Source organism: Lates calcarifer, linkage group LG2 (assembly GCF_001640805.2).
Source record: "Lates calcarifer isolate ASB-BC8 linkage group LG2, TLL_Latcal_v3, whole genome shotgun sequence".
NCBI lineage: Eukaryota > Metazoa > Chordata > Actinopteri > Centropomidae > Lates > Lates calcarifer.
The window spans coordinates 13,257,375-13,270,730 of record NC_066834.1 but is presented as its reverse complement, the minus strand read 5'-3'; the positions used below and the strand labels follow the sequence as shown (position 1 = coordinate 13,270,730).

The window sequence follows — 13,356 nt, the reverse complement described above, 5'->3', positions numbered from 1 at the left end:
TAATCAATAAATAATCAATAAGACAAATGGATTAAAAGGGTGACAAAAGCCAATTCCTTTATCACCTCTGAAGTCTTTCCTCTCAGAGTCTGCACTGTCCTCGTGTTTGTTGTCTTCTTGGTCTTTTCCAGATGACAGGAGACTGACTCCTGCCTGAGACAACAGGTTTTTCAGCTGACTGCAGAGCAGGTCCAGCAGCGACTGGACCACCTTTGGGCTCAACTTGTCTGCATATGTCCTGCAAACCCAGGGAAAGACACAGCTGTTGATGTAATTTTTCTCTGTACTGGTTCAGATCTACAAAGCACTGTCGTCCTGGTGACTCCATTACTTTTTGGTCTCTTACCCGGTGCTGATGGCCAGTATCTGTAGCAGGCGTGTGGAGGCTACTTTGAGGGCAGTGCTGAGCTGGGATACTCCAGGTTTCTGCAGTAGTTGGAGGGGTTGCCCCAGCATTGTTTCTGTGCCACAGAGCTGAGACAGCACATTAAGCAGCCCACTGGAGATGGCCAGGGAGACGTCCACCGGCTGGTAGCGAACGCTCAGGGCAAACACAGTCACCAGCAGGAGGCGCTGCTGGGCTTCTAAGATGGAGAAAGAAACATGGAAGAGACAAGCATCAGGTAGGCTGCTGTAGGCTGAGAATCAGGATTTGAGTGGTGTGTTTTCAGGACAATAAAGCAAGCTCAATTTATCTGTTCTGAAAGTTACATCTCTTCTCATACAAGAGACACAAAATGTGAATCAGCTAATGTTGTGACTTTTGCAACACATGTATACAATCTATATTTTGAACATTATGAATAATCTTGGCCTCATACATTGTTAAAGCTCCAAAACTGAGAATATATAGTAGTAGTTTGTTTTACCTATGTGGTGCTTGTTTGCCTGTAGCGCTCTCTCTAGTGTGACAGAAAGCTGCTGGTAGATCTTATGGACAGCTGTCTGGATTTCCATTTGGAGGCTCCTCTTTGCTGCCTTTACACCATCCTGCAAAAAATACTAATATGTTAGTATTCTCAAGCACTATAAACTATCTGCAAATGTATTAAATACCAAAACCCACAAATGGAAGTATCCACTCATCAGGAGCCTCATATTGTACCTGGTAATGATGCAGCTGCACACTCTCCCTCTTCAGCCCCCCGGTGCCACGGTGCCGAGGCCAAAACAACCAGCCAGGAACTGCAGCCTGACAGAGGTGAGCAGGGAGGACGACTGGAAGGCACTGCTGGATCGATCTGCACTCCCAGGCTGGCTGCCTTTCTCCTCCATGCCAGAGATCAACACCACAATCTGATGGAGTGCCTCCAACCTCAGCTGAAGATAACACACAGCAGCAATTAAGAGGGTCACACTTCTAACTCTTTGATTATCTTTTCTCTTGATTTCTTGCTGCAAGATTTTCAATATAATATAATATAATATAATTGATTATGTTATTCTTTTGAGTCATGTTGCTCTGAGATGATTTTATGGGATGAAAAGTCATAGAATACGATCAAATAATATTAAAACATGAAAATCAAATGAAAACAACGAAACAAAGATGGTGCAAAATTATCAAATCACTGGTGTCTGTGATTACTCATTCTAAGTCCAGAGTACCAGGGCAGATAAAACTCCAGACAGTCCCTCACCTCAGCTCTGCTCTGCTGCTGCTCCATAGCCAGGATAGTCGCCTGTGGGCTGGTGGACATACTTTCTTCTGGCTCCTTGAAGGCTGGGGCCAGGCCTACATCCCCGCTGATGAAACTGACCATGTTGTCAATGAGAGCGTGGATGCCCAGCGAGCGGCTCAGATCCAGGTCTGACTCTTCGTAGGAATGTGCCGAGCTGTAGCTCCGCTGACGGCTCAGTTTGGCCCTGAACCAGGACTCGGCCAGGGAGTCTGGTGAGCTGTGAAGTAAGCCTGGGGGTGGAGAGGGAGAGGAGCCTTTCAGATGCATAAATGCATAAGATAACTCTTTTGATGGATGGACCATGTGGCTTTTAAGCACTTAAGAACTATGCGGTGCAATGCATTATTACTCAATAAAGGTTCATCAAATGCTGATCCTTCATGCGGGCACAAGCCTTCACCAGCCATTATGAATTCATCTATAATGGGCGCACTGAGTTTCCAATACCCACTGAGGAAAAATGCTGCAGTTGCGAAGTGGAATGGTAATAAGGGCTAGGCTTTCCATATAACAACTGAAAACACTGAGGAGCGTCAGTACAGATGACTTCTTTACATGTGCAACTGGTAATTTCCATGAAATCCCTCCAGCGTGACGAATCACATTCTTCACAAGGAATGAGCCATCGTTTGTGCAAAGTAACAAACATTCCAAGCAGAAGAATGAGCTGTTATTTGTACAATAGGCGAGTCTGTATGTCCTTCATTTCTTTTTGCTGTTTATGTAATAGCACACCACACAGAAAGTCGAATATGAAGTGTCTGAGCTCAACACAAGGCCCTCATCATGAGAGATGAATGGAGGGGCATCACAGTCATGGAGGTATGAGCTAACAAGAGGAAGAAACATGCCATCGTTTACTTGCTTGGAGCTCCTCTTGTGTTTGGGGCTCAACTGCCCCAAAAGAAGCAAATAAACTATCCACACAGGAATCAAAAGACAGAGAGACAAGAGTAACATATGAAAGATGACAAAGACAAACCTGCATCATCCTGACTCGCAACATAAGATGGATTCATTGGACGTGATCTTTACCTCTTTTTTTGTGAGAGAACGCTAGGTCCAGGTCAACATTTCTCCTTCCACTCTGAAAGAAAAAGAAGCCTGATTAGGCACTCAAACCATAACCGTCATCTCTTATGTAAAACAAAGAGAATATCAGTGTCGTGAGTCTAAGTACAGTATGTGCATGTGCTTTACCAGATTGTAACCCTCTTCATCTGACTCAGGCTGGGAGAGATCAGACTCGCTCCTGGACTTCATCAGTCTGTAACTTGGGCTGCTTTGCACTGAGCGGCTCTCTGCACTCAGACTCTCACTCCTACAAACACAAACATATCACAGACACTGATTAATCATCTTTATCAATGACAATACAACAGCTTGAAAAGGTAACTCAACTTAAACAAGAAAACATTAAAGTGATTCAATCCCCAAATATGTCCTGCATAAACCCAGAGCACACTAAACCAGGGGTACTTGTACCACAGTGGGTATGTCTACAATGATTGTGGAGCAGCTCAAATAAGTTTAAGAAATACAAACTACAAGACGACTTTATGTTTTTTTAAAATGCTCATAATGAGTCAGTTATAACACCTAAACACTATGTTTTTAAGAAAACTAGTTACATGTAGAGAAGTCCAAACAGTTTGCTAAAAATAACAGATGAACAATTAAATAACTAGCAGCTAAAAATAATGGATAAATTACTAAAATATATAGCTAAAAGGTAATAAACAGTTATTTTACTTAAAGTAATATGTAGCTGTGTACAACTGAAATAATTAGCAAATAATTAGTAGTAAATGGATAAAGGTTTAAAATTGTAGGTTGGGAGGTACTGACCTAAAGATGCTTACAAAGTACAATATCAAGCTCTAAATACAGTATGTCTGATACTATAAAAGGGTAAAGGTAATAATTGTTTCATGATGTCAGTTGCTTCTGACAGATTCTATTGAGGTCCCTCAAGGCAGAGAACAGTAACCAGGTGCTATCAGGTTAACGGTGCTCCAGATGAAATGTGGAGCATGAATATAGGTCAACGTTCAGATGAAACTTGTTGAAACAAGTGAGAATTGGGTTAAGGATTTCTAGGTGACCTACAGAACTGTGGCAAAATTCTGATTTTAAAAGAGTGAATCTCTTGGCTGGCTATGGGTGGATATGGATCAGTAATTTGTATAACTTTTATAGTGAAGCCTCAGCTACGCCACAGGAATGTGGACTGAACATGCACATTTCTTGACAGTGGGTAGAAAAACCTCCTTACAGATTTCAGTGAGTATTGTCCAATTTTGGCCAAGATACCAGATACCTATCAAACTTTCCTACTGGCATACACCTTGTTGGCCAATTAATCTTTTTTCCATTAAGATAAACTCTTTAAGTTGGTCTTAAAAAAAGGCTGAAAGACAGTTTTTGATTGCTGTAATGATTCCTCCTGTCCAAAACTGGCTGCAAAGAGATTTCTCCTTAATGTGATTATAGATACAAAACCAAATCCATAGTCCTTATTCTAAATGAATATGGGCAGCAAGAGCCAATATGAGGCCTCAGCAGTCTGAGTTAGCCAAATGAAATGCAAATCTTCTTTTCAATTCTTCCATTGCAGCTCAGCATGAAAACACATTTTTTTGCTCAAAAAACAAACAAACTAACAAACAAACATTAGCCTTGGCTGAACTTCAGAATGAATTAATACACAGACTTGATGACTTAGTCCCCAGTCTCTCATTCTGATTTGCTTTAGGAGCAGGTCCATTAATGGCCAATGTGGACAAGATGACCCACAATCGGTTTCAGTGTTCATACAGTGCAGGCATGTGAGTGTTATTTTAAGATGTGAAAAGGGGAACCTATTCTTTAATACTTTACTAATACTCAGGAAAAAGTCAAACCATCTCACCCAACAGCAGACAGATATTTTTGCAGCAGAAAATCACCACTAACAAGGGCATCAATTGTGCTATGACCCCCTCCCCTCTGACTGTATCTAGGTGGCCTTTGTTCTGACCTGGTCATGAAGCTCAGGCACTCCTGTGTTCCTGTAGCTGACTGGATCTGACCCTCCTCCTGGTTCTGTTTAGGTCAGCTCACCCAACACAGGGCTCACCCCCAGCACCAGCAGAGCACAGCGGTGGATAACTGAGTTACAGGCTGCTGTGTACAGGTCCTGGCCCTCTGTGAGACCAGTACTGCCCCTCCTCCCCTCCTGAGACAGAATGGCGTCTTCCTCTCCACCACCTCCACCTCCTCCTCCTCCACTCCTGGAAACAGAGCTGGAGCCCAGGCCTGTGCTGCTGCTGGCCCGTTCTCTGTCCCGACTGCGAGCTACCTCCCGTGCTGAGAGGAAACATTGAAAGATTTCTGTGTTGTGCGATATGCACAGACACGCGCACACACAAAACACACAAGATGCCGGGTTAGAGGACAAGCAGCAGCCACATAATTCACGCAAGGTTTACTAGAGTGCAAAGTTTGAAACCAAAGCTCATGCAAATGCAACACAACAAAAAGTCTCTGACACGGTCTCATTTATCTACGCATATCCGAGGCGAACTGAAAATTTTATTTTACAACTGGACATTTCCCCAATGTGTCGGTGTGAGGCCTTCTCACTACTTCAAGTCAGAAGCCAAATTTAGCAACATTACACATGCTAATCGTGACATGCTATGAAATAACAACATATTAGGGACATGTTTCATTTCCATGAAACTGACTAAATGCTTCACACTTCTTTGGTGACAGTGGCTCTCGACAGCTACATAAATTTCACTACAAACAGTAAAAGAAATGTAAATGTAAATAATAATAATAATAATAATAATAAATCACTTACCTGGCTGTACGGCTTTGTCATTTTGAAAATATGTATATCATATATAAATAAATATAGTAATATTAATATGAACTGAATAAACTTGCCTTTCAGCAGAACTAAACCAATATGAAACAACCTCCGACCAGATACAGTGCCAACCAAGCATCATTTACCATTTCCACTAGTTTAATAGTTATAGTCATAAAGCAGAGATGTGAATGAATGGGAGCAGGCAGAATAACAAAAAATGAACTGAAAAATACATGTATTAAATTATACATCTAATGCTCCTGATGATTTGCACACTGAAAGCATAAAAACAAACAACTATGGACAGATGTACGTACTTCCAGCTGTCATTACTTCATGTTCCCTGTCCTCCTCTTCATCATCTTGCTCCTGATGGCCCTCTTCTCTCTCACGGTCGGCCCTCTCTTCCAGCTCTGCCTCCTCATCAATGGTACGTGTGAATGAGTGCTCCTGAGGGTCCATGTCAAGAGAGTCCTGATTGTCTGAAATCTGACAAAGTGAAACCAAAATGGCATCTGTAAGTGAATGTGAAAATCTTTCTTGTTTTGCAGAGAAAGCATCTAATTAGAGCTGGTAAATACATAATAAATGTGAATGAAAATGTGCATGTGTGTATGTAACTTCTGTTTACTCACTCTCCTCTCACGTGATGATGATCGGGTCTGGATGAAATCCATATTCTTGCAGGCCAGCAGACGGTTTCGTACCTTGTAAACACTGCGATAGACCTCTGCAAGGGACTTCGATGGTTGGTACCTGATGTGGAAGTAAAAATATACTTAATGTGACATTTAATTTAGGCCAGTTCTATCAATTAGCATGGAACATTTAACTCAACATATCACATATATCATGTTACAGTACCTGCCCTCTCCACAGGCTTGGCCAATCAGCCCTGTGTGCTTTAATAAGGCTGCCAACACAAACCTGGACACAGTGTCTAACAGGGACTCATTACTGAGAGAAGCATTGTCCCAGTCTGCAACAGAAGATACAGCACAGTCAGTACACTGTCAGGCTAATTACTCCAGCACAGAGACAATGAAATACACTGTATGCCCTGTCCAGTGGCAGACCTTTGCTGATGGCATAGTCCTGCATGTTGATCCACAGGCTGTTGGCAGGTTCTTTAGAGGAACCCAGGGCCAAATCCACCAAGACACTTAAGTCAGGACGCAGTGTGCAGTCAAAGGGCTTCTGCTCTTCATTACCAGACAGAGCTGCCTCCAACAAAGAGCTGATGCAGGTGTCTGAGGGAACAAACATGCATCATCTCAACAAGTCACAGAGGAAACAACAAATGAATGATGGAATAAAAGGGCATAAGGAAAAACACATCCATCTCCATAAGTCAACTGAACATGAGCCTTGTGAGTCAGTCCTGGCACAATATATCCTGCTGGAATTTAGGTCCTCCCTACCGAGCTGTGGGATGTCCATCTCCAGGCCGTTGCTGAAGAGAGGTGTTTTGAGCCAATAAGCAGTATCCTGTTCCTCCAGTGAGGTAGGAGCTCCCTGCAGCATCCCACCGAGGCATCGGCCGACCAGCAAGGCAACCGTCCTCTCCAGGTCCACAAGCCACACCCAGGACAGGGCTGGCTGAGGCAGTGACATTCCTGAGGCTGGCTCAGCAAAGTCAGACGTACCTGGAAGGTTAGAAAAGGGGACAGCATAAATATAACAATATCCAAAAGAGATACCTTTTGAGGGATGATGAAAATGAAATTTAGTGGACTCGTTTAACAGCCTCTAAGCAGCTGGTAGAACTCACACTGTCTGCATCGCTCTGACCTCCATTTTCATTAAGTATCTAATTCCACAGTTAGTTTTATGGTTTGGTCATTTCAAGTCCAGATTTGATTATTAAGTTTACAGCCTGTTGCTCTGTTGCTCCTGCAGTGCTCTGCATGTGAATTCACAAGGAAATTACAGATGCGATCATCTACCACTTAGCCAAAGATATGGCCTGCTCCATATCCAGCACCATTATATTTTCTGTTCTGCTTCCTCATTCATTGGATAAACGAGTGCAAAAAAATCTTGAAAAAAATCAGGAGAGAGAATTGTGATCTCAATTCTAAGCAAAAGTTTATTCCAGAATCGTGCAGCCCTACTGCCTACACACCCACACAAGTTCACCGTGATGCATTAGCCTGAAAACAATGTGAGAGCAGGCGCCACAGCACGATAACCACCACCCGAAATAACAACTTTTCCTGACGAAAGATGCAAAAAAGCCTGACAATCCCAACCCCAGATATCCACGTTCGGAGACTACATTGGGTGCGTTGGTGAACAATTAAATAGGCATCCACAGTCAGGACAGCTGCAGAGCCAAGTGATCTTCACAGGGAAGAAAGCAAGAACACCACTAAGGGGCTAACAGCTACCGACTACAGGCCTTGGAGCCTTGGTCAGAGAGGGATGCAGCCGCGCCCCACTGCAGAAGGAGTGCATGCTGTGGTGAAGCCAGTGCTTGCAGGACTGGGAAGTCCTATATTCAGAGAGTCTTTCTGACCTCTGATCATGTCCATGGGGGAAATGTTTCCCGACTTCAAAAGCAAAAACAACAAACAGCTACAGTGTGTATTGTGTTTTTTTAAGTTTTTAACTGTGATTTTGATGCATGTAAAAGTTAACTTTATGTAGCTCCTTGTTTCAAGCTCACCATGAAGAGGCCACTGCAGCTCCTGGTCCTCCAGAGGGGAGGCAGCAGGCAGCAGTCTGTTGAGCCGGTCCAGAGGAGGAAGCAGGTCTAACAGGTGGCTCAGAAGAGGCCTTGCTACCGACACTGGGAGCAGCAGCAAAGAGTTGATTATCTGGCAAAGCATGCTGCCTGCTGCTGAGACGTAGATCACATCTGGGGATGATGGAGACAAGATTAGCATGTTAAGTTTCAAAGTAAATTCTAACATATTAATGACTATGACTAAGATAGAACAATTAAGTTATCCCAGAATTCTAAGACATTTCAAGTTAATCAAGTGTTTTAAGATAATAAAGCAGAAGTAACTAAGTATGCTAAGTATGTTTTGCCTTGAGGAAAAGTGATCAATTGCTCATCTTCACCTTGTAGTTTTTCTTGTATGCTGCCATTCCAGGAACTCTCTTTTATCAACGTGGCCGAGCGGGAGAAGATATCTGTGGCGTGCGGCAGCAGAAGCTGCAGATGCTTGTGGAGTAAAGCAACACTGCTGGAGCTCTGCAGAAAAACATACAAGCACCTACAAGTTATCTTGTTTCATACACAAAACCATGTGAGTTCTGAAATTAGATGTGACCAAAACATTATGTTGTAACAAGAAGGCACTGATCACATGATCCCACTGGCACATGACCAAGAAGTTTAAATAAATGCATGAAGACTTCTTGATTATGTAACTGCCACTTTCTTCATCATAAAGGTCAGTATGGAAAGGAGAGTAAATGTGATCAGGCAGCACATGTACAAACACAGGCAGAGCTTCCATACCTCAGTGACAGAGTTAATGTGACAGTATGCTAACAGTTGCTTCTGCAGGGAGCAGAGGAGTTGGTGAAGGTGAGCTGGCTGGCTGCTGTCAGAGGAAGACGTGCCCTGCTGCAATTTATCACTGTTCTTCTCCAGCTCCCCAAATGCCTGATCCTGTGCAACACAAACACACCAACCAGTTATGAACAAGTACAGGTTCACAGATATCGCAGATTTAAGAGGTGTCTTCAGGGTTTATTTATTTATCTAGATGTGCATATGAAACAGGTCTAACTGTTGAAAGCCAAAGGGAATTGAGTCCAGAAAAGGTGTGTTTTCATAGCAGACAATTTTCAGCAATTTACCTGACCTTAGGTTTTTAATCTTTCAATGGCTCATTTTCATTAAATGCTGCAGGAGTGTGGGGTTTTGAGGATTCCCCTGATAATAATGCTATCCAGAGTCAAGCCCTGAAATGTTTTCTTGGGATGCATACATTTACTGATAAGCAAGCTACTGAGGGCAATATGGGGTGGGAGCCATGTCTTATAAAGCAGAGGTGAACCGATGAGGCTGTGTTCAGTTGCCAAAGGAAAGACTTGAGCAAAAAGATTTTTAACTGCGGTTGTGCACATAGTTATCCTTGGTCATGAGAGGTCATGACAGTATTTTTCATTGTTAATCTTAATTTTATCATTAGGAATAATTTCCAGTGTAACATAAATTCTGTTAAACAAAAATTTTATAAAGAAGACTTGAAACATGAAATTTACAAAAAGCCAAAGGTTAGAAACTATATTCAAATTAAAAATGACTAAACTTACAGATTAGATTAGAATTTGAATTAGATTGGAATTAGAAACTTTACTTTGTTCCACACTCAGCTTTTATAAACTGGATTCTTGGTATCGTTCAGCTTAAACCACCAAAATTTTATTTCATTTAAGCAATGGATTATGGATAGATGGATTCTTAATCTAGATGTGATTTTGCTTTTTGCCGTTTTCCCCGAAAAAGGCAATGAATTTACAAGAAATGACTCAAATGTGGAAAGCCCTGCAGTGTAATCAGCAGTCATTGCTAAGGCCTGCATAATCACAGACTTGAAAACAGCGTGTGTGTGTGTGTGTGTGTGCTTGTGTTACAATCAATAAATGCCAATGGCTTTAGAGAGTGAGGCACAGAAGCAAGCCACTGCTGTGCCAGGAAAAAGGCAGCAGGTGATCATAACAAAGGATAATACGTGACTCATGCTCTGCCTCCAGCACTCGAATATTGAGAGAGGCAAGAGAGATGGTTGAGTGTAACAATGGTGCCCTATATGTCGACTTTGCTGATGACTTCACTCCGGACTAATGTCTACTTTTGTATACTGTAATGATGCCACAAGTAATGTTTTATTAGTGAATAGCTAAACTCAATAACAGCAATCTGCATGCTCTCCGAGAAGAACTACCATCTAGCACCTACTTACAGTATAAAAGCCCAGGTTCCTGAGCAGCGTCTTCATGAGGATCTCAGCCAGGTGGGTGTCAGGATGGCCCGCTGTAGTGCTGTAAGTGCCGTCCGGGGAAGCTGTAAAGCCCGGGCCAGAAGACAGTACCTCAGGGCCATCAGCAGGAGAGCTGTAACCCAAGAGCGAGGCCACATGGGTGTGGTCTTGGAGACTGGTCAGGATAATGTCGAGCTGCATCCTCTGGGGCACAGAGGCACACACGCATTTCAGAGAACATGAAAACATCAACAGAACCAAACAACATAACTTGATGGAAAACATGTTTGTTCCCGTGAGTTCATACTGAGGACAGGACGACACCAGGTCAGTCACCAGATGCTTATTTCATTTAGAGTTCGGTTATCAGAAAAACAAGGCCAATGTACAGGAAGAAAGTCACATGTTGCTAGTATAACTAAGACTTGTATAGCTGCCACATGTCACTGTCCCAGTGTCAGTGCTGGTAACGTGACTGCATCACGTGTCGCACAAAACTATCACTACAATCAAATGTCTTTGTCTGTAATGACTAATGATGTTGATGCAATGACAAAATCCAGACCGCTTTATATCCATATTTCAAAAAGCAGGAGGCCAGCTCCATCTATGTGATAAGTTGCAGAAGGTACCTGTCCTTTAGAGAGACTCTCCCATCTGTCAGGGCCCTGAGGCAGCAGGGAGTGAAGAAGCTCCATCCTCTCTCTCAGTGGAGGCAGCAGCATGGTCGCCCCCACAGACAGAGTCTCAATCACCGCCTAACGGGACAAACACACACCCACATTTTGTCACTGTTTTATGTGATGTACAAATATTAAGTTGAACTTGCTCTGCATCTTCGCCAGTTCTTCGCCAGGCATCCTGCAGTATATTCACCGTGATGAACACGAGAGAGAAGCCTTTTGAGAAGATTTTTCTTTTTATTTAGAGCTAAATGAGTAGTTAATAAATAGATTAGTTGATTGATTTACTTATCTACTTTTAATCATTTTACAAGAGCAAAAAAATTTAATTTTCTGTTTCCAATTTCTCAAATGTAAGGTAAGATTTTATATTACTGTCTCTTGGTTGAACAAAACACATTTGAGGTTGTCACTACTGTCTGGGACTTTTTATTCTAAACAAGTAACCAATTAATTTAGAAAATAATCAGTTGATAAATCATGAAAATAAGTTTGTTAGTTGCAGCAAAATAAATTTTAAGGGAGCCTTTTAAAGTGAATCTCAGGTTAAACAAGGTTTAAGAGAGAAACTAACTTTTAACACAGTATCACTGTTTCTCCGACACTTTTTACTGTGCTTTGGTTTGTACATTATTCTTCCCCTAAAAATTTCCCCGCATGACCAAATGTGCATCTACAGTTCTTTCACCTCCTGAATCTCATCAGGCACAGAAGAGTCCATCAGTCTGAAGAGCAGGTTCCTCAGGGGTCTGGCCTGTCGACCTAAGATACTGGTGGCCACGCCCCCAGCAAGAGCCAGAGCCAGATGATTGGACAAAAGCCGAAGGCACAGCTTCAGGAAGTTATGATGCTCCCTGCAAATACATTAAACAAATTATTTGGAATTTGCTGGAACAATTTTCTATTTAGGTTTATACCTGTACATGTGTATAACTAGACAAACTAAAACTGAAGAGGGTGCATTTGTGTGGGAAACTGTAAAGCAAACAAGGGCAAGAGATTTGCAAGTGCCAGAAATAGACCAGGGGAAAAAAAACAACTATTGTGAATCTGACTTCTCTAATTTCCTTCTGCCTTTGTCAGACTGTGTGTACTTACCTGGATGAGGGGAAGGGAAGAGGAGGAATTTCACTGTTGATGCCATCACAGTAACGCTCAAGGAAGGAGCGCAAGTGGGAAAAGGTGCTTTCTTCGAGGTCGACACAGTATGGTCTGTGCCAAGCCACCACTTGCCTGGAAAGCCACAGTGAGTAAATGTTAAGAACTGCCCTTGTGCTTCAAAGGTGCTTGAGTAGTAAAGACAAGTTATGAAGACATAAACACTGCTTCCACCAAATTTCTGGGTGCACACAATGTTGTTGCATTTCTTAAGAAAGCACTTGATATTCTACACTGAAAAAACAACTACACCCAAATTTACTGAGCTTTCTCAAAGTGAATGTACCTCCACAGCAGCACTGAGATGGAGATGATACAACACTTTGTCAACTAAACTGAGCGTTTGGATTTAAAAGAGGAACTCCAGCTCTTTCGAGTTGTACTTTCATGATGGGGTAACTCACAAAAGAGAAATTAGAGGAAGAACAGTCGAGGGTTATACCTGATTCTTATTTTTCATACAGCCATAAAATTAGCGTCTTGGTCATGACTCAGTTATGTATTCCTACCAAACTGTGGAGTATCTCTCCGGCCGGACGTTATAGAACTGTGCCTTAGTGGCGTAGTGAGAACTCCTCGTGAAAGGTAAACTGAACTTGTAACATGTAAAATCAGTGGAGTGCCCTAAAACCACTTCAGCTCTTAGAACTGTTCTCTCTAGCTCGTGTGTAACTGTGCTTAACTTTTTGTTGTTGAGAGGTTGTTAATGGTCTGCCTGGGCTACAACTGAGCTCTTTGTCCTGTTCCTCGAGACATTTCTGAGCAGTTTCTGTGGCATGGTGGGAGCACTGTCCCACTGGGGGAGGCCCCCGCCACTGGAGAGTGCTGTTGCCATGGTGGGGGTGCTTGGTCTACAACAATGTTTAGGTGGGTACATGTCAAAGTAACATCCAGATGATCAGTGTAATTCACTACGTCTGTCAGTGGTTTTAATGTTGTGGCTGATAGCTGTAAATCTAAAATGTGATTTTAGTCTTTTGTACAAATACAATGCTGTGTGCGTGTGTTGCAAGTCGGCACGCTGCTGCACA

General features: G+C 42.5%; 1 protein-coding gene across 1 annotated transcript in view; it reads right to left on the bottom strand.

Moving 5' to 3' along the window:
* LOC108894174 (probable E3 ubiquitin-protein ligase HERC1) overlaps nt 1-13,356 on the bottom strand; it is a 55,917-nt gene that overhangs the window by 30,982 nt on the left and 11,579 nt on the right. The window contains 22 exon segments of the mRNA XM_018692700.2: nt 66-238; nt 347-584; nt 870-990; nt 1,106-1,152; nt 1,155-1,320; nt 1,641-1,912; nt 2,718-2,769; nt 2,883-3,003; nt 4,702-4,775; nt 4,777-5,054; nt 5,859-6,030; nt 6,177-6,297; nt 6,406-6,520; nt 6,618-6,791; nt 6,963-7,187; nt 8,210-8,401; nt 8,611-8,743; nt 9,014-9,166; nt 10,467-10,688; nt 11,117-11,242; nt 11,856-12,021; nt 12,266-12,400. Of these exon segments, the coding sequence (XP_018548216.1) occupies nt 66-238; nt 347-584; nt 870-990; nt 1,106-1,152; nt 1,155-1,320; nt 1,641-1,912; nt 2,718-2,769; nt 2,883-3,003; nt 4,702-4,775; nt 4,777-5,054; nt 5,859-6,030; nt 6,177-6,297; nt 6,406-6,520; nt 6,618-6,791; nt 6,963-7,187; nt 8,210-8,401; nt 8,611-8,743; nt 9,014-9,166; nt 10,467-10,688; nt 11,117-11,242; nt 11,856-12,021; nt 12,266-12,400 (3,476 nt within the window).